This window comes from Paroedura picta, chromosome 17, assembly GCF_049243985.1.
Source record: "Paroedura picta isolate Pp20150507F chromosome 17, Ppicta_v3.0, whole genome shotgun sequence".
Classification (NCBI taxonomy): Eukaryota; Metazoa; Chordata; class Lepidosauria; order Squamata; family Gekkonidae; genus Paroedura; species Paroedura picta.
In genome coordinates, this window is record NC_135385.1 from 8,173,163 (window position 1) to 8,197,540 (window position 24,378).

The following is a 24,378-nucleotide window of genomic DNA, read 5'->3' on the forward strand; positions in this document are numbered from 1 at the left end:
ACAGTGAGAGATGCCAAGACTAATCGATCCTGACGTTTTATTTTCTGCCTTAAACAAAAAACCTTCTCCACAGCATGCCAAGAGTGGTGCAAAAATAGTTTATTACGATATAGTTTTATGTATAGTAATTATATTTACAAAATAAAAATCATCAGCGCTACATCCATGGGACCCCTAGCATGTCACACAAGATTTTGTAAGGAATAAATACTGTGACATAAGTGACGCTTCTATTACAGTGAACAGCGGAAGAGGGAAATGGATTTTTCAGAAGCATGGAAACAAAGGAGGAGAATACCTTTCATTCTCCGAGCAGAAGGTTCGAAATTTTTCTTTGCCCAAAGAAAATCGAGTCAAATCACACCAGTAGATTTGTGGGGAGTCACATCTCCTTCCCTCATTGCAGTAATTTTGTTTGAATGTGCCTCTCTTGCACAATAGTTGTCATTTGTGGTTTTACAGCATTGCTGCCAGCTATGGCCTTATTTGTGCTGAGCTCCTGCTGAACTACAGGAATAGAACAATTTCCTATGTGATTCTCAAGAGGGTCACTGTTATGACACTGTGTATGGGGGTGTCTACTTGTCAGGGAGGCTGGTAGCCCCACCCACCTCTGAGAACTTGAGGGGTGGGCTAGTAGCTGAGGTGAGTTCAAATGTGTATTTTGCTAGTTTGTCCCTTTTGTTAAAATGCATTCCAGCCAAACAGTATATTGGAAGAATATATTAGTACATGCTCTTGTTACTCAAACACAGTGTATGTATTCAGAGACTATCGGGGGGTTTGTTTTCCATTTTAATTACAGAGGAATGTTTGCATTTTAAGCTATGGTGGACTCGCGTTCTTTTCCTGCCAGAACAAAATTATATCCCCCAAACCGATCTGCACTGGACAAATTGGGTCTACTGTCAAAAACCGCTTCATGTATACTCTAGTGGACTCATGTATACTCTAGCATGGCTTTGGACTGCTGAACACCACTAGCAAAAGCAAAACACATCCAAGCAGGTGCTGAGACCACCATTTCTCAAGTCATGCAAGAATGGCACCTCTGCTACTTCTAAGAATTTTTTCTTCTTCATATTCTATCAGCTTAGCAAGGCAACTCTGTTGAACCTGTTATGGGTTGTCCTAGAAGAACAGTATTCTGCCATTCTGTTATAACACCATGCCGTGAGACTTAGAACGGACGGGAAAGAATCTATACAAAGTTGTCTGTAGAAATCCCCATAGGCGTCAGCATCTCTGTACAGCTATGCAAATAGGACTCCTGGCCCTAATATATGGGGACCTTAGTTCACTTTGCAGCAGTATTACCATGCAAAGGTACTGGTGTAGGCCTAGTGAGAGAGTAGCTGCTACCACCACTGCTACTATAGAAATATAGTAAAATCAGCACACTCCCAAGAATTTATGCCACTGTCAACTTACAGGATTACTGAACAGAGCGGGGAAGAAAAATCCGTATCTAGGTAAGTAGGTTTAAAGTTTTGAAACGTGTGTTTTTGGGGACAGGCATTTCCAAACTTAAAAGTTATCAGAATCTTTTTTTGTTTGTTTATAACATTCAAACAAACCTCCTATAAGGGAACACAGAGCAGAGTTTATCACGCATGAAGCTGCCTTATACTGAATAAGGCCACTGGTCCGTCAGTCAGTAATTATCTACTCAGACTAGCAGTGGCTCTCCAGGGTTTTATGCAGAGATCTTTCACATCACTGCCTACCTGATCCCTTTTAACTGGAGATGCCAGGGATTGAACCTGGGGCCTTCTGCTCTACCACAGGCCCTCTCCTAGCGGATTACAATAATTTTCCAAGTTAAAAGGACAGTGTATTAGAACAAGATTAAAAATAAAAATTAAAAGTCACCAAAAACATAAGAACCCTCCGCTAGTTTTTGAGTAATAAATATTTACATGGCGTGTTTTGAATACTATACAGGTTTTAAATTATTTTAAAGAGAATAACAAAGCCATTTTTTTAAAAAATGGGGAGGAATTACAAAGGAAAAGGAAGCTACACAGAGCGTGCATGTGCTTAAAAGTGTTCACAACAAAACTTAAGTACTGCATATGAACCACCAAAAATGCAAAAAAGTCCAGTAGGATTTTAATCAAGTAATATTATTACAAAAACCAACCTTTTCTATACAATGCATAGGGCTACTCTCAGGCAGCCACTGCCACAGGGGGAAAAAAACCCAGCTTACTTGGGTTTTGATTTTTTTTCTTTTTTTAGCATATCAGCACAAGCAAAATACTTCTTTTCCATTTCTTCAGGGGACAAAGGAAAACCAGTTCCAGTGACAATTGAATTAAGTCCCCCTCTTCTCCCCCAAAAAAAGAGGAGATGGGGGGGGGGAACATTTGCAACAGACAAGATTGAGACTTTTCTCCTTGGAAAGAGCACTGAAACCAAGGAGCACAATACTTCAAATGATACGTTCCCCAATCTGTACCTTTGGGTCCTGGTAGAAAAACCAGCTCTGAACGGGACACCGAGTTTCCTTGTTGGGAGAGAAAATGATGAGATCGAGCGCCAACAAGCTCCTTAATTTCTTTGTGTGCTGCTCAAATGCTGTGTTTCAATAGACAGGATTTTGTTGAAGCACACCACTCCACTGCTGTCCCCCCCCCCCCAATACCAAATTGCAGCCACATACAGACAACTTCTATCTCTTTCAGTCAACCTCCCTATTTTTTGCCCTGTCCCGAATATCCCTTACCGTCATGCTAAAAAAGAGTCCAGCTGTTTGGAACCCGTACTGCTAGAACGGAACAGCACAGGGCGTAGGTGGCAGCGGCTCTCCTTCCCAGACTAGGCGTCCATTGTAGCACTATCTGTTTCCAAAGAAAAGCTTCTCCGGAAGCTGCTAAAATACATCAGAGGCATCATTCCATCATTTCCCAAGGCAGACAGAAGAGGCAAGGTGATCCCCAGCTGCGCTCATTGGTGCTGCAAGCCAGGTAAAAACCATGCCAAGAACAGACATTTTGTTGGTTTGTTTCTTTCAGAGATGCCAACGTTTGGCTCAAAGCGTGCCCGTAAGTGCTTGGGTTAGCGTCGACAGTGGCAGAGCTAAAAACACAGTGTGTCGCCTCCCCTCCCCGCCCCAGGCCCTGTAGCTACACCAAAGCGTTTGGTCAAACAGAGCTAGCTTATCGACAGGCCGTCAAGCCTTAATACTGACACTTAGTGTAATAGATATGCATTGGAGGGCTTTTGTGTGAGAAGCCAGAAAAAGGTGTGTGTGTGGGGGGGAGAGCACATCCCCAATCTTGTCCATGTCTCTCGCCAACAGTCAACTATATCTCAGGGCAAAGTCTTGGCAAGTCTGTCTGACCGGCTGAAGAAACGGTGGCGGCGTTTTCCACATCCATACAAAAAGAGCAAGGAGGATCCCAAGGAACGACAAAGAAACCCAAAGGGTGCTTGTGTGGTCACACCGCAAGCGAGGAGGAGGAGGTGCGCGTGGGTCAAGCTGCACAGGAAGGAGAACTAGTCTTTCTTCAAGTCCTTGGATTCAAAGAGCTTGAGGCGCTCTTGCACGGTCAGGCCTTCCTTCAGACTCTGCACACGGAGGAAGAGGAAACAAAAAAGGAACATCAGAACACAGTTCTGAACGGGAAGAGCGGCATCTGACAGAGAGGGTGGAGATGCAGAGGCACGGGGGCGGCCGGTGACAGCCCTCCCGCAATGGAAATTAGAAAGACATGCGGAAGAAAATGCACCACGATGCGGTGATGTTACTGGTCAATCAGTCCAAAGTGGAGAGAGGTGAACTGGATGGCTGCAGGCACGAGAAGCTGGGAGAATTACGGTTTTGGAGGTCTGAGGCAGCCTGTGCAATTCAAACAGTGCAGGTAAAGTTGCCCCTTCCCTTTTGTTGCTGTACCCTTTGGTGTTTGCAGACTTCTTCACAAGCCCTAGGCACACAGAATCATCAACATGGCCTGTGGCAAATGGGTCATTTTTCCTTCTTAAAAAAAGAACAGTGTCCACCAGCCGTGGACTGGAACTGACAACCGAGCCAGAGAGGTCAGCTAGATAATTTGCAAATTGGCTGCTTCCTTCCACCAGGACCTCTTGAAAACCAAAGACATTGTAGTAGCAGGAGGGGGGGGAGACACCCAGGAGACCTGGGTGCATCAGTTTATTTACAGGCAAAATGTTTAAGAAATGGGGGGGACATCAATTTCCTGGGGGGGGGGAACAGGAGCAGGAGGCTCAAGGTGAGCCTGTGGGCACCTATGAAATTCCGACACTGGTGGATGCAGCCACAAAATGGCTTCCACAGGAGGTGGAGCCAGTCAGAAAATGGCTGCCACAGTTTACCTTCAGTCACCGCGACGATCTTTGTGCTGTGCTGGCTGCTGCCAAAGCAATGTTTTTAAAAAATCTGTGCAGAATAACCAAAGCCTTGTTGGTTTGCTTTCTAATAACACTTGTTGGGCACCAGGTTGGGCACCCCTTTGGAAAATGCAGCTGATTTATCTTCTAGGAATGACTTGGCTCTCTCGAAAAGATTATCCATTCCCACGGAGACAGCTAATACCTATCTAAGCACTGCCTGTTGAGGAAAGTTTAGTTTGACGCATGCACATTCAAATTTCACATGCACACTGCTTGTCCCATGCCCTCAACAGCATCTCTCCGTGCATTTCAGAAGGTGCGGAAATCCCTCTGGGTAAGGAAGGTTGGTTAGACAGAAGGGTGGGTGGGGGGCCCACAGAAGCAACCATTCAGCTGGCTTGATAAGGTTTTAAAATTTGTCTCCTGCCCCCAGTCTAAGGACGATTCCAGGTGATTAAGAAGACGGAGAAACAAGAGATTCCTGTCAGCCATGGAGGTATGAGCTGGGCATGCATTGAATGGGCTGCCTGTCGGGAAGCAGCTTTGCTCGTGGGTACCGACTGGATTACCTATATGACAGGGACCCCTTGAGTCTGGTGCATTTCAGTTATCCCATGAGACCTGCTCAATAACGGACTGTCAGAGGAGAGAGTAAAAGACAAAAACACAAAACAAGAAACACATAAATCCCAGTTCTGCTAGGAGCTCCGCAGCCTTCCCCCTCCCTCTCTGGCAAGAACCGAAGCTTTGAGCCTCTGAGATCAGGTGCTGGCGTCCTTGCTTAGCACACAAATGCTGTGATGACCACAGGAAAAGTCACACAACTTGGGAGTAACAAATGGAAAAAGAGTTGGGCGGGAGGGTCTTTTGTCCCCCTCAACTACTGTGCGTACACAAAAGGGAGCCGTACACACAAAAAGCAGGTAATGTACAAAACACACCAAATAAACCAGCTGAGTATATTACCCCACAGTAGGGAGTAGAAAGGATTCAGTGTTGGAGGGCAAATTCAGGCAGTCTTCGTTAAGCACACCGGCCTCCTGTGCTCTCTTGAGTGGTTTCATGGATCCAAAGTCTCAGAGGGGGGAAATCCACCCAAACATACAAACTCACCTTTGACCTGAGATTTCTGTAATACCGGCCAACGTTGGTCTTGTCTTTCTTCAAGAAATCTGGGCTGCTTTTAGATTTCATGATATCTGGATGGGGAGAAAAGGCAGCTAGGTTGGCTGTTGAAAAGACTTGGCTAGAACCCTCTCACATTGATTAGAGATCTGAAAACCCAGAGAAATTCAGGAAAAAGCTCTTCTCCTGTCTTGCTAGACATTTTTCATAGGAAATATGGGGAACAGTGGAAAGAAAAACTGAAATTCTTTTAGAATTAACTAAATGCTTTTTAAGATGACATTTTCCTCACTCAAATTATGGAGTTCTAACAGAAAATTTGGAGGAAGAATTAAACTGGAGGAATTAAACTGATTTCCTACTCCTTTTGGAATGAGTGAAAAGAAGCTTTTACTGAAAACGTTATCATGGAAATAATTATGTAAAACAATCTACAGCATTACGTACTATCTCCTATGCAGACTGTCGATATTATATGCAACATTGTCAAAAATAATTTAAAAATAAATAAAAATAAGAGCAGCTATTGGTATCCTACAATGCGTTTGCTGTTTTTAGTGTTATGAAGATTTTAATATCCATATATGCTGGCAAGCCTACCTATTATCTCTGTCTAACAAATACACATTTTTGTTTACTGTATTCAAATTTCCAGTATTATTTTTCCCCCTGCCCACTAAAACGATAAAAAGTAAGAAATACGTGCCCTGGCACACAGAATGAAGCAGTTTGATATATATATATATTTTTTTTTACAAGACACAAAGACATTTGTGATTTAAAATACCAAAACTGCAAACAAGTTGCAAATGGTGCATTCAGGACAGTATTGCATATGTTTCATCTAGCCTACAGATTTCTGGTTATTTTTTTATCCTGCAGATGTCCCCCCTCCTTTCTGGAAATTTTATGGATCATGTCCAAGGAAATGCAGCTGAATTCCAAGTGGTGGGAGTAAATCGTCTACCAGATGACAGGCCCCGTCTTTGCATGCAGGTTAACATTTAAATAGGATGACTATCCCTCTAATTTCCCTGAATAGCCCGGGTGGAAAATAGCCGCGTCGTCTGTTACCACAGTACTGACCGTATCGCGAGGCCGTGGTGTTCTCCGGCGACTTCTCCCCAAGGGCCTCGGTGGCAGCTTTGAGCTGTTCTTTCAACCTGTTGATGTCACAGTCGGCCTTGGCCTTCACAATGCTCAGTTCTGTGTAGATGTCTTTATACTTGTCACTGGCGTATTTTTTATCCTTGAGGGGGGAGAGAAGATGGCCTTTCAGTTAAGGAGAGCTCCGCTGACCCTGGAGACAGGCAGAAATACGCACCACCGGCTTCCACGAGGAAAACAGTCCAGCCCTGGGAAACCCCAATCTCTGGCAAGCCTAGCAATTAGCATGGGATTCTTGCTATTCTCTTTAAGATGCCACTTCTATTAAAGATGAGGTTGGCGTCAAAGAGTTTGGTCTTGCAGAGCACCCAAGCACCTGAAATATTTACCAGCCCTGTGCAATCACCCAGGTTTGCTATGCAGAGGTTGATGGCAAACTCCCCTATAGGCTTGAAAACCCTGTAGGGCTGCTGTAAATGGATTGAAACCTGATGGCGAAAGGGGAAACCAACACCCATGGAAGAGGACAATGCATTGGCTCATAGGTTCTGATTCCCTCACTGTAGGTACTGGTTCATCATTCATATGGTCCAGGACAAACCTCTTGGCCAGGGCCACTAATGCTTCTTTCTGAGCTTTCAGTCGGGGCAGAGGAGTAAGTGGAATGTGCAGTAACTTCAAACAGGGCTTTGTCCAGATTCAAAGGAATGTATTCCCCAGGGCACAGAAGACTGTTATTCCACCAGGCGTTCCAGCAATGCAGTCCTGCTGGACTCTGTTAACACCACTGTGGACTTTTGTGCTAAAAGCATTTTAATTTCATTTATCTTAATTTGATTTTATTAGAACTAATGTTTTATTATCGTTCCTGAATGTTGTGAGCTGACCCCTTCCCCCCAGCCCTTTCCTGATGGAGAGGTGGGATAAAAATCTAATAAATGAAATATTTTCATGAGCTACCATATGAAGTGTGCATACAAAGTATACTGTCTTGTTTTGTCCAAAGTTGCGTACACAAAAAGCACGGGGGTTGCATAACATCAGAGCATGCCTACCGCGAAAAACAAAACACTACAAAAAAAATGGTTACGTATATATTTTACTGCCTTGTTTGCAAATCTTCCACTATTTACGGTATGTCTTGTACCGCTTCTGTCACTCTGACCTGCCTTGAGACTCCACAAAGAAAAGCATGTAGATATATACATTACCCGCAGCACCGTCTGTAGTTCATCTTTCAGGGAACTGATCTCTTGCTTCAAGTACTGGATTTCCGATTCCTTGACTCGCAGTAGAACCTGGAGGGAAGGAGGAGAGAGCAAGCTGGCCAGGGACATTTTAGGTGAAAAGGGACCATTTTAAGCCTAAACTATCCCAACAGATTCAGTATGCTCCCATTACAATTAAGTATTCGTGTATATCGATTTTAAAACGTTTATACACCACCTGTGCTAATAGTAAAAATGTATATATATCAGTAAAAGCTAAAATAGCAAGCCCCAAATCTCTTCCCCTTCATCCCCGTAAAAGATGCATGCCAATGAAACTCCCTCAGCAGCCCTGGCAAGCAACCATGCAGCATCTCCTGAAGGTCTCCAAGAAAGGGGGGCTTCTGTACCCCAAATACTAAGTGAGTGACTGCCTATAATCCAGCTGGCATTAACCATCTCATTTTGAGCAGGGGAGGGAGAGAGATGCAGTCCTCCCCTCTTCTCAATGTTATCATGGCTCCTAAACTGGAGATTTACGAGTGGCCCAAGGTCATGTAGACCACCCAGCCCTGCCAGTCTTAGTTCAACACTGTAACCATCATAGCTCCACGACACATTGTGGGGATTGAATAAAACCCAGAGGCCATCTCCCAAGCCAAAGCGCCCGTCCCAAGCTTACAAGCTCTGGGTGGTTTTGTGTACAGTCAAAGCAGAGGGCTACTCACCTCCAGCTCGTAGGCATCCTTGCCCTGGGTGAGAGGCGTGCCGGCCGTCTCTGTGCCGCCCTCTCTGGTCAGCAGCGCCCTTAACCGTGTGATCTCCGTAGCCAGACGATTGTTCAGCTCCTGTAAGAGCCGCCGTAGGTGCCATGAGCACAGTTCTGAATGAGATGCCCATGATCCTAGCAATTTATTACACCCACTTGCACTGGAGCAGTGTGTAAGGACCTTGATGGAGCCCCACAATATGAACACAGGTCACTCAGCCTTCCTTGAGGGTTCTAGCCAAGCTGGGTGAGAGGGTTCTAGCCAAGCTGACTCCGGAAGGGGAGCCAGGATCCGTAACTGGGCACATGTTAGATGAAAGAGTCTTCACTCCTTGGTGAAAGACGCTTACAAAGGGAGGACAGATCTCTGTGAGGATGGTGCAGGGCCTGCAAAAGGGAGCTCCTCCACCAGGCGTTTGCCTAAGACCCACCAAACCCAAATGACATCCACAGGTCCCCCTCTGACATCCCTTCCATGGCCTGAACCAGCCTGACCTCTCTAGGGGCCTTGTTATATTGTTTAAGATCACTGAAATGGTGTTATTTAGAAACACTATTAATTATCATGTTGTATTTCACTATGTTATATGTTAGGTCATTGTATGGATCTCCTCATGATATTATATGTAAACCGCCCTGAGCCATATGGAAGGGCGGTATAAAAATCTAATACATAAAAATAAACGTTTTGGTGTCACAACTGAGGAGGCTCTTTCTCTGGTAACTTCCCGTGGTGGAGGCAACTGAAGCAGGCCTCCAAAGATGACCAGAGGAGGTTCAGATGGGAGAAGATGCAGCCCAGAAGCCAGGGGCAAGGGAACAAGGCTCAAACAAGCTACCACAGTCAACGCGCTGGCCTCAGCCTTCTGTATCACCTATTGCTCCCGAATAGTCTTCAAAGAGCGACGCATTCCTTCTCTCTTACTAAGCCGTAATAGGCCAACGGTTGGGATTCCTGAATGGGCAAGTCAGTGGGATAAACCCTCGGATGAAAGGCCCTCTGGGGAAGCCCCAAATGAGACCCCCACCCCACCCCAGAGGAGCATCAGGCTCATGCCTCACCTGGTTGTGAGCGTTGAGCTCCTGGTTCTCGCGCTGGCACTGGCGGAGGGCCTGCCTCTCCGCCTCCAGGGCTTGTGCCAAGTGCGCATTCTCCAAGCACTTCTGCGAGTACTGCTCCGACAGGACCTCCAGCTCCCGCTGGACAGACTGGAGCTCCTCCCTGCAGGCGGAAAATCTCGTCACACAGAGCTAGAGGCACAGTCAGACAGTCCTGGCAGGATCATAACAATTTTGCCTCAATCTTTTTTCCCCCCCTGTGCAAAGAGCAACTCTTAAAATAAGGCTTTTGCCAGCTATTTCGAGCTCAGAGGAGCAATGCACAAGCAGACGCAGTGCTCTCACGTGAACATGAAACGGGAAGGCGGTATATAAATACAATAAATAAAATGTGCCGTTCCGGCCACTGCCTTGATGCCTTTCTTTGCCTCAGGGCCATCAGGAAAATAAATCTGCTCGTGAAATTTCAGTGGAAGAAAGAGTTTGGCAATCAAAAGATGATTTTGTCCACAGGGAATGTGGGCTGAAATGGGCTTCCAGGACCAGAATTTGCCAGTGTGGCGTTACAGTTCCTTAATGAACTCCTCCTTCTCCCCACCCCCCCACCCCCAGCAAAAAGCAAACCACCTCAACGGATGAGGAAGTGCAGAGAAGCATCTTACAGGTATTGCTTCCGCAGAGCCTCGACGTCGGAGTTGTTGCTGCTGATCTGGGACCTCTGGGTTTTTTCCAGCTCCCGCTCTAGCTCTTCCCGGTGGGCATTCTTCATGGCTTCTATGGCTGGAAAGGAGGGCAGGAAACACACTTGGAACAACAAGAACCTTGAAGCGTAACCACCCCTGAGAACACAGGAAGGCAGTAAAAGAGCAAGGGGGAGGTCAGGTGGCCCTTTAGAGGCCAACAGAGATCTCCAAGGTGTCAACTTTCAAGAGTCAAAGTGTCTCTGCTCAAGGGGGTGTTGACTCTTGAATGCTTAAGCACCACAATTTGAGCCTCTCGAGGACGTCGAAACGGCAGTGTAAATTTATACTTATTTATATTTAAACTTCTATACTGCACGCTCCCAGATAACTGGCTCACGGTATAAGTCTTACAGGGAAGAGTTAGACAGATGGAGACATCCCCTTCAGAAATGCATAGACCTAGAGGGAGAATCTGTCGAGAAACAACCGCTTCGCATTTTTATTTAATAAAGGTTTCTATGACTTTGTAGCCGTGCTTTTTGACTTATCCGTGTCATCTTGGCGATCTCCGAGGTGCTGCTGGATGGAGAGCTTCCTCAAGTAGATCCACTGCTCACCTTTTGCACAGACCCCAGCCCTCTCCTCCCGGCCCCTGCACACTTTTCATCCTACCTGAGATGGTGGCTGCCGTTTCTTCCGCCAGCAGCCGATCTTTCTCTTCCCGTAGCTTCTCCAGTTCCCGCTGGTGTTGCCTCTGCAGGTCCTCGATCTTTTTTTGGTGAGTCTCTTCCATGGCGGCAAATCCTCTCTCACAAGTCGCCTAATTTAAGGGGGGAGAAGGAAACAACAGTTCAGCTGGGACTTGTCCCTTTGGGAAGAATTCAGTGCATGTGCATTCGGACAGATGAATGGACAGACGGATGAATAGGCAGACACAAACAGAACTCATGAGCTAAGCATGCAAGCAAGGGTTAATGCTCTCCTAGCTAGAGAACTATCAAGCCTGCCTGGTCTACAGCTGATGGAAAACTGACTAGAAACAGAGATACTGGAGGACTCACTTGAGCGGGCATGCCAGAAAGATTTGGAGTTTTAAGTCTTCAAAGCAGGATAACCCCCACCCCACCCCCTTGCATGGGTACGTAAGACTGTGAGCCCCTTGGGGACAGGAGCATCAGGAGGTGCTCTTGTGCCATGAAATGTCACGGGAAAGAAATAAAACAAGCACCTAAAGTGCCCCCACAGCTGAGCCTGGGGTGTTTTGCGACCAGAGAGAGATGTTTTTTGTATTTTTCGGTAATTTTATGGGGTTTTAATGGGGGGCGGCGGTTAATGGGGGGGGGATTGTATTATTGTTCTGAACTTTGTATGTAACCCGCCACGAGCTGGTCTGTCCAGGAGTGGCGGGAAATAAATCCAACAACAACAACAAGAGAAGACCAGAATGCCTGAATCGCAGACAGCAGTTCTTTGGGGGAAAAGCCTGACAACCAACTACCTCCGAACAAAGATGCACAAAAACGGGGCAGGGTGGCCTGAGCATAGCCTTTCCCTCCCCGGCCCCAGGCATCTCATGGTGGTTTGGAGGGCTGGCGAAGTAGCTGCTGAGCTTGCCATGAGAAGCATGCATTTTAGCTTGTAAAAAATTGTTTGTGTGTTGCATGTTGCTTCTCCAAGCCCAACGATCATCTCCATTCTGCTGGGAAAATTTGGCTGTTTAAATTATTAAGGTAAAGATAAAGGTATCCCCTGTGCAAGCACCGAGTCATGTCTGACCCTTGGGGTGACGCCCTCCAGCGTTTTCATGGCAGACTCAATACGGGGTGGTTTGCCAGTGCCTTCCCCAGTCATTACCGTTTTAAATTATTAAACTGGCAGTTAAAAAAAGTTTTTTTTGGCCCAGTTGAAATAGCCAAGATCTGGCAGCCAGAATGGTTTGTTCTAACCGGAGATAAACACATCTTTCTTCTCAGCTTTTCTGCACAAGATCGAAAATCTGTGCCATAAAAGCCAGCCTAGTTACTCTGTTTGAATCAAAGACTTCTTTCACAAACTGTACAGCATTTACCTGATAATAATAAATAACTTTATTTACCCAATCCTGATTGCACAGATAGTCTGCCATAACCATGATAATTTGAAATGCATCACCTGTCTGCTTGTTTAACTCCTCTACTAGTGAATCTCACTTTGTTTGGCCTGTGTATTTTCTCCGAGCAATTGCTGACTTGCATTATATAAAAGGCAGCAAGGCTAGGAGTGTCCAGCAAGGCTCTGAGAGACCCACAGCCAAACCCACAAAACTTGCCGGGGGGCCTTCAGCCAGGTAAATGCTCTCAGCCTAACCGACTTCATGGACCTCGTTTTGGGAAGATAAAACAGGAGAGGGGAGAGCTGGATGGACTTGCTGAAGGAAGGGTGGGATAAAAAATGGGCCAAATAAATACTAAATAAATAAGCTAATACAACAAAACTCAGGTCGTAGATTCGACCGTCAACTAAACTGGATGTCCGCATTTTATATGAATATATATATTCAATTAAAGATATTGAGACAGAACTTGAGAATTCGTTTAAAAAACAACAACAAAAGAACATGAGTGCTGTGCTTTCCAGGGAGATGGTGATGGAGCTCTTTGTAAGCTCAACTGTGATTGAGTGGATTGAAAACTTAAGTTTTAGGGGGATTGCTCAGGTTCAACCCCCAGCAGCTCTCCTTTTAAAAAGGGATTGACACAGAAAACCTCCATCAGAGAGCTCAGAGTAGGGCGGAGAGATCATGACAGACCCACCTTTATGCAGGCAAGAGGACCAGGAAATGTTGGGCCGAGAATGTCTTCTAACCTCATGCACAGGGAGAAATGCCAAAATTAATTCTAAAGGATGGTCCTGTCCTCTAGTCCCACTGAGTCCTCTTTCCCTTAACAAAACGTTCACAGCTACTCTACAATGAATGGGACACACACACGATTTGTTGAAGGAAGGGGGAATAAAACCACCAGAGACCTTAAGGTTCTCAAAGTCCTTCTGATATTTCTCCCGCAGGGTTGACGCGCTTCCTTCCAGGTGCTTGTGCTCCAGCTCGTCTTTCATGACGTCGATCTGGGCTTCCAGCTCTTGTATGCGCTCGCGCAAACCGTGCATCGAGCTGAGCTCGCCCTCAGAGCCCTGCAGCCCGTCTTCCAGCTGACCCTCAGTCTGGGATTCCACCAGGCCAGTTTCAGATGTGTCTTTGGGCAATGGTTCCGGGTACTGCTTCCGGTACTCATCGAGAGATTCCTGCAGGCCCTGAAGATTCCGGCTGTAGTGGTCTTGCAGTGTGTGCAGCTCTTCGTTGTGAATAATCTGCAGCTCTTTCATTTTGACCTGGAACTTGTCCTCTAAGGTCTGGATCTGCTCCAGGTGGTATCTCTCCAAGTTCTGCTTGTCCTGAATGATTGTGTCCAGCTGGTGCAGCCCCTTGGTCCGCTCAGCTTTCAGGATGCTCTCTGTCCTGTTCAGCTGCTCGACTACCGTCTGCATCTCCTCTTCGTACCTGCCTTGCAGCTCCATCATCTTTCTGCTCTGCTGGCGTTCTTCTTCCTCCAGGAGCTTCCGCTGGCTCTCCAGCTGGGCCACTTTCGCCTTCATGTCCACGTTCTCCTTTTCGAGGACTGCGATCATCTCCGAATATTCGTTCTGCTGCTTTCGGAGCAAGTCTTCGTACTCCTCCCTGAGGACCGCCACGGCCCTGATGCGCTCCTGGCACAGAGCGTCCATGTTCTGCAGGGACTCTTTGTTCAGCCACGCCTCTTTTTCGTATTCCAGCCTTGCTCGGTAGGCCCCATAACAAACCTGGGCTTGGAGAACGGCATCCTGGACTAGGAGGGAAGAGTAGCGTTCAAGATCTCCCATACACAACAGATAGGGAGGTGTGCGAGAAAGCTTTAAGAGCTTCTGGCAATCTCTCAGGGCCTCCTCAGGGGACAGAGACAGTAAAGCAGCTGCTATTTCTTCCAAGACTTTTGCTCTGTCTTTTAGCTGCTGGGAAAGCTCCTCCTGAACAGCTGCCAGAGCCTGAGTGCTAAAGCTTTGCAAGCTGCGGTCTTGTGTCCCGTGCTCCTGAGCACACCTATCCCAAGGTGCTTGGACACCTTCAGAGGTGCCCTCTTGGATTTCCAGCGCTTTGGAAATCTGGTCCATAACCCCGTTGAACTGAGGCGTCTGGTAGGCCTTAATAATTTCCTCCAGCATGGACTTGTGCTGCTGCAAGGCAGTCTTGGTGTTGTGGAGGTCCTCCTCGATGGCTTTCAGCCTCCGATGAAAGGATTCCCGCATCTTCTGGGCGACGAAACCCAGCTCAGCTTGGACAAGCGCACTGCCTGCAGTGGCGTGAACCAGGCCTTGGAGGGAACCTGAGCTTCCCGCTTCCATCTTGTCCTCTTCTTTCTCCTTCTTGCCCAGGTGCTTCCTTAACTCCTCAACCTGACTCCAAAACTCATCCTCCAACACTAGCTTTTTCGACAAGATGTTGGCCAAGGCGACCGCGGTGTGGGAGATGTTGGAAGGCTCCAAGAGGACAGAGTCCACCGTCCCGTGAATCTCCCGAAGGGCCAGGCTGATCTCCGAAGTGGAGTCCTTCAACGACTCTGCTATCTGGTTGATCAGGCAGGCTTCAAAGGCCACCCGTTTGGAAAGTAGCTTCAGTTGTTCTTGCTCAGACAGCTCTGTTGGCTGTTCCAGGGGGGCAGGGGCATCATTTCCCAGCAGACTGCTTTCTTGGGGCGGGGGACATTCTCGTGGCTGGAGATCGGGTAAAGACAGCATCCCCTGTAAGGCCTGGATCGCATTTGATAGCGCTACCTCCATACTGGATAAGGTGTCCAAGAACATCTCTCCCCCTCTTTCCTGGTCAGACCCAGGAAGGGTCCTTAGCTGTTCCCCACACTGCTTCAAACACAACAAGGCTTGGTTGTTTCTCCCCTGGAATCCCTCCAGCTCGCTGGCGTGCTGGGCCATCAGTTTGAGCTTCCCCTGCCTCTCGTGCTCCAGCTGCGAGACAAGCAGGCTGACTTGCGTCAAGCTGTCCTGAAGCTGCTCCCTCAGCTGGGCTTCCGTCCCGGCCCACTGGTGGTGAAGGGCGAGGAGGGTGTCTTGGTTGTGGCCCTGCTGGCTCTCCAGTTTCATGGTCACGTCTTTGAGCTTCTCCTCCGTGATGTACAGCTTGGTTTCCAGGGAGTGGATGATCGACAGGTAAGTCTCCGAGTCACCCGAGGCCGGGTAGCAGGGAGCCGGTTCTGACGACATGCTGTCTTCGGACAGGGAGCGGTCCTGGCTGGTGTCGGACGAAGTGCTGCTGGCCCACGTTTTCTCCGAGCTGTCCGCGTGGATGTACTTCTGGCACTGGATGCTGGAGAAACGGATCCTCTGCCGCTTGGATCCTGGGGTTTCGGGGTCAAATTTGGCCCCGTCCTTCTGACCAGCCTCCCTCTCTTGAAGGTAAGCAGGCTTCAGTGAAGACCGGCATTCTCCAGCTTTCATGGCGACCTGTTCACAAATCGGTCTCTGGCCAGGACTGTCCTTCTCCGTGGGCGTGCTTTCTAAAATGGGGATTCCTCCCAGAATCGGCAGATGTTGCGTAACTTGATTGGCGTCAGGCTCTGGTGCGATGGAGGGATTCACCGTCTCTTGGGCAGTGCATTGCTCTAAACCTTCGTCAGCCGATGTTTTCAATGCCTCATCTTGGGCCTGTTTATGGCCTTCCGTTTCCTGCAGAGACCCAGCCAAATCTGGATCCTTCTGGACACTCTTGAGGTGGGCCTCCTGGATGGCTCTCAACTCTTCCTCCTTCTCCTGCAGGACCCTCTGCAAGTTCTGAAACTGGCCTGACACCTGCTCATAGGAGCGCGCCAGCGTGCCGTAGTTGGTCTCTTCAGCCTGCAGTTTCGCTTGCAGCTTGGCGACCTCGTTGTCCGACTCGGCCACCTGATTCATCAGCTCCTGGAACCTGTACTTGATCTGATTCCGTTCTTCCTCCAGGCTCTTGATGTGCTCGGCCAGCTTCTGGATGCTGTCTTCCTTCATCTCGAGCTGCTCCTCCAGCTGGTGGACAATCTCGCTGCCTTCAAATTTGGCCGTCAGTTTCTCCTTCTGAAGGACCTCCATCTGCCGCTCGCTGTTCTGGAGCTGGTTCTCGTATTCGCTGGCTCGGTCTTCCACTTCCTTCACGCTCTGGATCAGGACCTGCTTTTCCCGCTCGCAGCTTTCCAACAAAGCCTCGTAGTTCCTCTGCAGCTTCTCTTCCATGAGCACCCGGGACTGCTCGCTGGCACTGAGCTGTCGGCTCACGTCGGCGATCCTCTCCTGGAGCCGCTGGACTTCTTTCTGGTAGTCCCTTTGCAGGGCCTGCTGTGTTTCCAGATCTCGCAGCTCCTGGGTCTTCTCCAGGAGGAGCGCTTCCGCTTTCTTGAGCTTCTGCTCGCTGGCCTTCAGCTGGGAGCTCAGTGCCGTCTCACTGTGCTGCCATTCCTCCATCTGCTCCTGGGCCTTCTCCTTCTCGGCCTTCAGGTCACTCTTCAGCTTGGCCAGGGTCTGCTCTTTAATGGAGAGCTCCGCAGCCGCGTTCCCCAGCCGGGCTTGCAGACTCTGGATTTCCGCTTCGTGGTGCCGGATGACATCCTTGGCCTCGCTGTAGCTACGCTTCAGGGCCTGGATCTGCTGATTGATCAGCTCCTGGCGCTGGCATTGGGCTTCTAGCTCGCTTTGGAGGTCCTGATTGACTTTGTGGAGCCTCTGCCAGGCCCCCGATGGGGCTGCAGGAACCCCAGTCTTAAAAAAATTGATTAAAGAGGAGATTAGTAGTGCGCTTGGCTCCCAGCTCTGAGTGTCACACCTGTGGTCCTGCTGGGACACAGAACAAGTCTTCTCCGATGGGTCTGACCAGCTGCCCATCTGCTCCAATTTTGCTGGTGGCAGGTGCTTTTGTTTTAATTAAAATAGATCTCGTTTTCAAAGGATAAGGGAGACTCCTTTCCGGTTTAAACAGACAACACGGACGATAAAAAAACACCGAAACAGGTCTAACGCAAAAGAGTCTGAAGGGAAAACAAACTGGAAAAATAAAAAAACAAAACACAACGGAAAAGAAAACGCTAAGAATAAAAAGGACAAGTAGTAGAAGACCGGAAAGAAATGAAAATTATGGAGTATAAGAGGGGTAAATGATGAGGATGTTTGAGGGATGTATTTAAAAACAAGCTCTCTGGATACCTGTTTTGGGTTGACTGGGGTGGGAAGCTCAGAGCTAGATGGGGTCATGCAGAGGGGAAAGTCAGTGAATTCTGTTCTCCTGGGAGTGTGTGTGTGTGTGGTTTTTTTTTGCTTGCTTTAGTTGCCCACCTCCAGCCTTCGGAATAGAGCGGGACATCAAGTCTTAAGTGAAACTGGACTGTATGCACACATCTACACCTCTGAATTGAACTCTGCCAAACAAAAAGTGCAACACACACGGAAGAAGCACCTTGCTCTTGTTGCGCTAGTAATCTGTCGCTATTTGGAACCAAAGTTTATGCCTGTAGTTGTTTTTCAAACACTGCCAGTGAAGTTTACACTTCTTGGGAGCATCTAGGTCTACCTGCTATCTGTGCTGTGTTTTTGAAGAGAGGTAAATGAAGAGGAGAAACGGGGGAGGGTATGATGAGAACATAAGAGTCGGAACAAATTCCTGGGGGGAGACTCAAAACCAAAAGCCGTGGTTTGCATGCACAGAGGAGAAAACAAAAATCCAGAGAATCATGCAAGAGTCGAGACAGAAATCACGCGTCTTGGAGAACACAAACGGAAAGCCAAAGGAGCAATAGCGTTCAGCCAAATAATTTGGCCCGCCTTCTGATGCCGCGTTTCAGGCAGGGACAGCCCAAAGATGTGACACTCAGTTATCGTTAAGTCAGATGACATGCTTCCACACCAAAACAAGAAACCCCAAACCTCTCCAAAAGAATAATAAAAAAGAAACACCCCATGCAGAACTTCTTCACACCCAAGAGTGATTAGTAACACGACTCCCACCTCTCTGCACATACAGAGACCCCCGTGCTCCAAAAATGACCCAGAAGACATTTTGGTGTCTTTGAGAGAGCGGAAAAAAAGGAAGAAGGAAGGAAATTCTCATGCTCAACTTCAGTTAGTGCGTCTGACAGGCTTAGGGAGGTCTGCTTGCACCAGAGCGTCACCGTAGGGGCAGCGCAAGGAATAGGAAAAGGATGAAGTGGCTTTAAAAGTTAACACGGGAGACCACTCCAGTGCAGGCATCCGTGGCAGAGTGCCCTCGGGCGCCATGGTGATCCCCAACACTGTTCCAGGCGCCCACCTTGTGTTTTGGTCAAGTGGGTGGGGCTCCTGCCAAACCAAGCTTATGACTGGCAACTGGAGAAGTGATTGTCTCTGCAGATTTTGGAGAAGTTGCCTTGGGAACAGAGCAAAAGGCTCTTCCCTGCGTTCCAGGATTCTGAGCGGTGGAAGCTACACAGCAGCTGAGGCCAGTGGGAGCAAGTTTTGGTGCTGCATATTTTAACGTTATTTATTCTATTTGCAATGTAGGATAAGATGTTTATACTGCGAGATGTAAGACACCTTTAGCTCCATGAGAAAGAAAGACAACTAATAAGTGTCTTATATCAACTCCTTTTTCATCGACAGACGACTGTTGTGAGATCATTCGGATCCTGAAAGAGGCCTTTGCAATGTCACCTACGGAATCAGAGACCCAGTTAGCTACAAAGGAGCTAGGAGGAAGCCTCTGTTCCGGCAGCTCAGGGGAGATGCTTCGGGAGGGCCCGAAATGGCACCCGCTTTCCTCCTTAGGTGGTGGAAGGGATGCTGAAGTTAATCTTGGTTCTCCACCGTGGCGTTCCCAATGTGACTCATGAGGCACTTCCTACCACCAAGCTGGGGAGACCCAACAGGTTTGGTTCCCCAAAAGGAAGGTAACCGCGACCACTCAGGGAACCTTTGCATACCCCCAAGTCTTGCCAAAAGAGTCCCACAGAAGAAGCAACTAAGTTAAGGACTTGGGAGGAACTATGGTACCAGGGGCCTCTCTCTTAACATGTGTCCCATAGCCAGTTTTCCCAGGTTTTCCAGGCCCGGGGCCTGCGATGTGAGGCAAAGGGGAATCAAAAACTGTCCTGCCTGCCACCTTTGCAAATTCCATATCCAGCTTGAGCACCTGGGCCAAAGCTCTCCAGATCCCCCCGTCTGCTGCTGCTCTCCTACCTGCAGGATGTAGCCTTCCCTGGCACTCTGCTCCCGGCACAAGGCCACTTTCAGCTGGTCCTGCAGAATTCGGTTCTGCTCCAGGAGTTCCGAGGCCGCTTTCTGGCTCTGCTCCAGCTACCGGACCAAAACAAAAGTGATGTGAGAGGGAGAGCGAGATTAAAAATCCCCACGCAGAAATTACACAAAGATAATCACAGAGCTAAGATCCCTGATGGGGTACCCATGGAAGCCGTGACGCTCACCGACAGCTCACCTGGTGCCCATCGGGGGCTTAAGGGCTGGGCAGGGCTTTTGATTGGCTGTGTATATTTTCAAAAACATTCTGTTCATAGAGACTGGCACGGCACTACAAGGACATTTTCATTGCTTGACTGACGTGAGGCGTAGCAGCTGTTGGGTGTCTGCCCGCCATGCTATCTTGAAATCCCAAAGATGTCCTCACAACCTCAAGAAGGCTGGGGATCCCTCCAAGGAACCCCCCCACCTCAAATTACCCACACACCCCAATCTACCCACAGCGGCTCCTGCCCAATCCGTTCTCCGCCTCACCTCCTTCTCCAGAAGCGCCGTGAGATGCTGCTTGTGGAGTGACTCGCTGTCCTCCTCGGGATGCGCCAGCTGCAGCGGGGCGATGGGCACTTGCTTCTCCTCGCGCAGAGGAGTGGTCTCCACCTGGTGCCACCGCTGCTCGATCTCCACGTGGACGTTCTGCGGCTTGATCTCCGAAGTGACGGGCAAGCCGGGGATTCTGTCCACCTCCATCCGGGAGAAGTCCTCTGGGCTTCCCTCGTCGGGCGCATCCAGGCTCTCAAAACGCTTCCTCCGCTCCTCCCTCCGCCGCGCGCGCTCTCTCTCCAGCTCCCCGGGGTCGAAGTCCGAGGGGCTGGGCTCCAGGGGTAGAGGAGCCGGCCCCTCGCCATTGGGCTGCTCCACACCGCTCCCTCGCTCCCGCGCCAGGGCCTGCTGGATGGGGCGGAACTCGGCCCAGTCGAAGGTCTTGGAGCGACCCTCCCGCCTACGCTCCCGGACGCGGCTGCGCTTGTGCTCAGGGTCGATCTCGGCAGGCTCCGAGTCCTGCTTCTCGCTCGGCTTGGGGCAGGCCTCCGGCGAGGAGCTGGTCTTGCTTTTCTTCTCCGGCAAGGAGCTAGAAACGTGAGAGCAAAGAGGACAGAGGAGCAGGAAAACGTCAGTCGGGAACCTGACTTGCTGTCTCCTCGCTCTGCTCTGCCCCGGGAAGGCATCTTGTGGGGCCGAAGAAGCAGGGGAAGAACGGGGAACGTGACAGATATGGCTGCTTCTTGCACCTCGCCTGGGCTTCTGCGGCTGTTCCTATTTGATGCTGCTGCCGGGACCGCCTGCCCCATACTGGCCCACCCACCATCCAGGACCCTCATCACAACTGTGACCAGCGACGCCCCTCACTCGTAGAAGCAGGGGGAATGCCCAGTTGTGCACTTCTGTGCTCCTCAAAGTTTAGTTGGCCCTGGCCTCCTGCCAAGCCCTGGGAGAAAAGACATTTATCTTGGGCCATCTTCAGAACTGTTATCCTGCTGGTTTAACTGCCAGGATCTTTATCTCTCATCCTTTCCCAAGACATTATGTCACTGCTCACCACCATGGCAAGATTTTGGGGGGCAGAGACGGGATAAATGCACTCCTAATTGGGGGAAAGACCCACCTAATTGGGGGTCAACTAACGCTGCTCAGAAGCCGCTTCAAGTCCATCTTTGCCGAACGGTTTTCCAAAACTGTTTCTGCCTCTTCAGCAGACTGGTGAACTGGGCCCTAAAAAGCGACTGGCTTTTCTGCTGGCTCAAACGGCACAGACTGAGTCTCCCCACAAAACAATGTAGATTTAGGGCTGGTTCCAACATAGTATTCCAACACAGATGTGCCCTAGAACCAAGACCCAAAGATGGACTTAGCCTCTGGTCTTATTTTCATAGAATCCTAGAGTTGGGATCTCCTGGGTCATCTAGTCCAACCCCCTGCACTAGGCAGGACACTCACAACCCTCTCGCTCCTCCACTGTCACCTGCCACCCCCTTCACTCTCTTATCTTTCTGGGGTTCGTCCCCCCTCCTCCCACTGTGCTGTTTCCTTTTGTGGCTTCAGTTAGTTTCAGATTAGAGACGGGCAGCTGGGATACAAGAAACAACAGGGCTCAGAGACGTATCCTCCAGAGGTTTTGGTTGCAAAGATTCTTCAGCAACTACCCCCAAATCTAGTTCCTTGCATTAGAAATCCAACCCCTCCCCCTTCAATAGAAAGGGGTCGCAGAGTCTAGAGCAGGACTAGTCAAACTGCGCCCCTCGAGATGTCCATGGACTACAATTCCCATGAGCCCTTGCCAGCATGGACATCTGGAGGGCTGCAGTTTGACTTCCCCTGGTCTAGAGCCTCTTGCAGCCTTGAAGGTTCCTCGATCAGCAACGGTGACAATTCCACGGCTGAGAGCGATTACACAACGTGGGAACAGCCTGTCCAAAAGAATTCAGAATTTTCCCTGTGTGAAGGAAACAGGTATTTTTGTTTGTGTGTGTGCTCATGAGATCATGCTGCGGGTGCCTGGGAGCAAACATGACTGCAGTATCTTTAACACCCAAGCAAAGGAAACATCCGTTTGTGCCTCCTTTGGTGGTGCGTGCGTGGGGAGTTGTCTTGCGAGTAGGACCCCCTTCTCCGGTTTCGGGAGGAGCCCTTGACCCCCAACCCAACCTTCCTGCAAGAAACGGAAATTGAGGGAAATCCAGGGATCGGCGGTCCACGGAATTGGACCTGAGCCAGCCTCCTTCCAAAAGCTCCACGTCTGATGCCGGAGCCTACGGCCACCAATCAGCGCTGTACAAACTGTAGCCCCACCCCCTCAAGCTCTGAACTTTCGTGGCAAATTTGGCCCAGATTGGCTAGAGGAACCGGATTGTCCTTTGTCCAAAAGGGATTAACTCGGTCCAGATGGTGCCACATCGCATGGGTTACTCTAATGTAAACCCCCAGGGATCCTCAGTGGTGCTCTTGGACTTCCTATCGCAGTCCCGCTGTGTGTTTTCTGATGGTCGACTCGCCTACTACACCCCCCTCCACCTCCTTCTGGCAATCGGTCAACACGTCAGCCCCAGCACAGCCGAGTAGCCCTTCTACATGACACCAGACTGAAGGCAAGCCACAGCTGAGCCCCTGAGGAAGCGGCAGCCCTCCCAAGAGCCAAGGCTGACGGTGGGACAGCAAGCGAGCGGGACACAGAGAGGCAGCAGACAGGCAAAGGGAAATGGCTTTCTCAGACATCCAAGGGGAGCCTGGACAAGGACTCTCAGACAAGGCCTGGGGACAGAAGTGAACGCATGCCCGGCATTTCGCATGCAGGTTTGCAGACTGGACTGGAAACAAACGGGAAAAGGTGAGAACTGGACAGCCCGTCTGTCCCGCACTGTGATCTCCGGCTGGACAAGTGGGAGATGCTGTCTGCAGGGCTGCCTCCAAGCCTTCAGAAGCTTCAGTCAGTACAAAAAGTGGCTCCCTCTTGACGGCCTGAATTCAACCCCTGGAAGCTAACTGCTCCTGTCGCCAGCCAGCAGAGTGCAGGGGGCTCAAACGACGGACTGGGACCCAGGAGATCTTGCTCCGCCATGGGTGCTCCTGCTGGGGACTTGGGCCAGTCACGCACTCTCAGCCCTTGCCTACCTCACAGGGTTGTTGTGAGGATACAGTGGAAGAGAGGAGAAGGAGGTCAGCAGTCTTCCCTGGGAGGGGAATACCGTGATCACCTTAAAAGCCGTGCAGGACCTGGGCCCACTTGCCCAAGTGCTACCTCTCTTGATCCCTATCCACGGGGCAGTCCTGAGAAGCAGACCCCACATCCTCCCATGTCATCAGCGGCTGCCCCTGTCGCAGGGGCTCCCTTCCCAGTTGTACAGAAGGGGCCCCGGGAGTCATTTAAAATCTTGTAATTAAGCCAACGAAATTCCTTCTTGGGCCAAAAAGCTCCTCTGCACGCACGTTCTGGACTGCATCCACATTATATCGACCGTCCTTAAACCAATAGCTGCAAGAGGGGCTGCCATTATTTCACACGGCAGATTCACCCCCTACACATGCAGAGGCCTCCCGAATTTTCGATCCGTTCCCCTCTGCAAAATACACCTCAATAAACCAGAAGCTGGTTTTATGGGGCCGATATCCGATGCAGAAACATTGCAGTCACTATGTCTGACCCTGTCACGTAAAAGCGATCCACGCCCTCCCGAGGCCAGCGTCTCCGGCGTCTTATCAACCTACAGCTAGCCATTCCCCGTGCCTTCCTGCTCATGCGCCTCATTTAAAAGACACCAACTAACTCGCAGGAGCATGGAAAGCGTCCTTAAGCCAGGGGAGGAAGCTGGCACCAAAAGAGTCAAGGGCTGCCCTTCCTTTTCATCTCCCCCTCCCCGGCTGACTTGTTTCTAGCAGAAAAGCGGGACTTCCTGGCCCCGTCCGAAGTGCAGAGATAAGAGTGGGGAAGCATGCAGTGAATCACAAGATATACAAACCACAAAACGTTAATACAGGAGAGAACACAGTTTTCCAACCTGGGCTTCAGCACGGATAGTTTCAAAGAGAAGTTTTTCCTGGGAACGCATGGAAATTAAACAGACGGAGGAGTGAGGAGAGAAAAAGCGGAGGATCCCGAAGCACACAGAAAGAGCGTGTGTGTGTTTGTGTGTGTTTGTGTGTAAAGATCCCTGGGCCGATGCAGGTGGTCCCAATTCTTCAGGGTCTGCTGCTTAGAGCTCTGATCTCTAAAGCAAAACAGCAGCCCAAGCCACGGCAAACGGGGTCG

General features: G+C 49.5%; 2 protein-coding genes across 7 annotated transcripts in view; one reads left to right on the forward strand and one right to left on the reverse strand.

Annotated features, from left to right (window-relative positions):
- PLD6 (phospholipase D family member 6) overlaps window positions 1-24,378 on the forward strand; it is a 45,621-nt gene that overhangs the window by 5,825 nt on the left and 15,418 nt on the right. The window lies entirely within an intron of this gene.
- Window positions 83-24,378, reverse strand: part of MPRIP (myosin phosphatase Rho interacting protein) — a 77,102-nt gene continuing 52,806 nt past the window's right edge. For 2 of the 6 annotated variants that reach the window (XM_077316686.1, XM_077316689.1), the window contains exons 14-25: window positions 24,128-24,166; window positions 20,112-20,706; window positions 19,560-19,676; window positions 13,314-17,114; window positions 10,980-11,127; window positions 10,287-10,404; window positions 9,628-9,787; window positions 8,525-8,644; window positions 7,800-7,886; window positions 6,568-6,730; window positions 5,470-5,555; window positions 83-3,573 (exon numbers count right to left, since the gene is read on the reverse strand). In XM_077316686.1, coding sequence (XP_077172801.1) covers window positions 3,502-3,573; window positions 5,470-5,555; window positions 6,568-6,730; window positions 7,800-7,886; window positions 8,525-8,644; window positions 9,628-9,787; window positions 10,287-10,404; window positions 10,980-11,127; window positions 13,314-17,114; window positions 19,560-19,676; window positions 20,112-20,706; window positions 24,128-24,166 — 5,506 coding nt within the window. In that variant the 3' untranslated portion in view covers window positions 83-3,501. Of the gene's footprint in view, window positions 3,574-4,925; window positions 4,993-5,469; window positions 5,556-6,567; window positions 6,731-7,799; window positions 7,887-8,524; window positions 8,645-9,627; window positions 9,788-10,286; window positions 10,405-10,979; window positions 11,128-13,313; window positions 17,115-19,559; window positions 19,677-20,111; window positions 20,707-24,127; window positions 24,167-24,378 lie in introns of all 6 variants that reach the window. The other 4 variants (XM_077316688.1, XM_077316687.1, XM_077316692.1 and 1 more) reach the window with 4 other exon arrangements.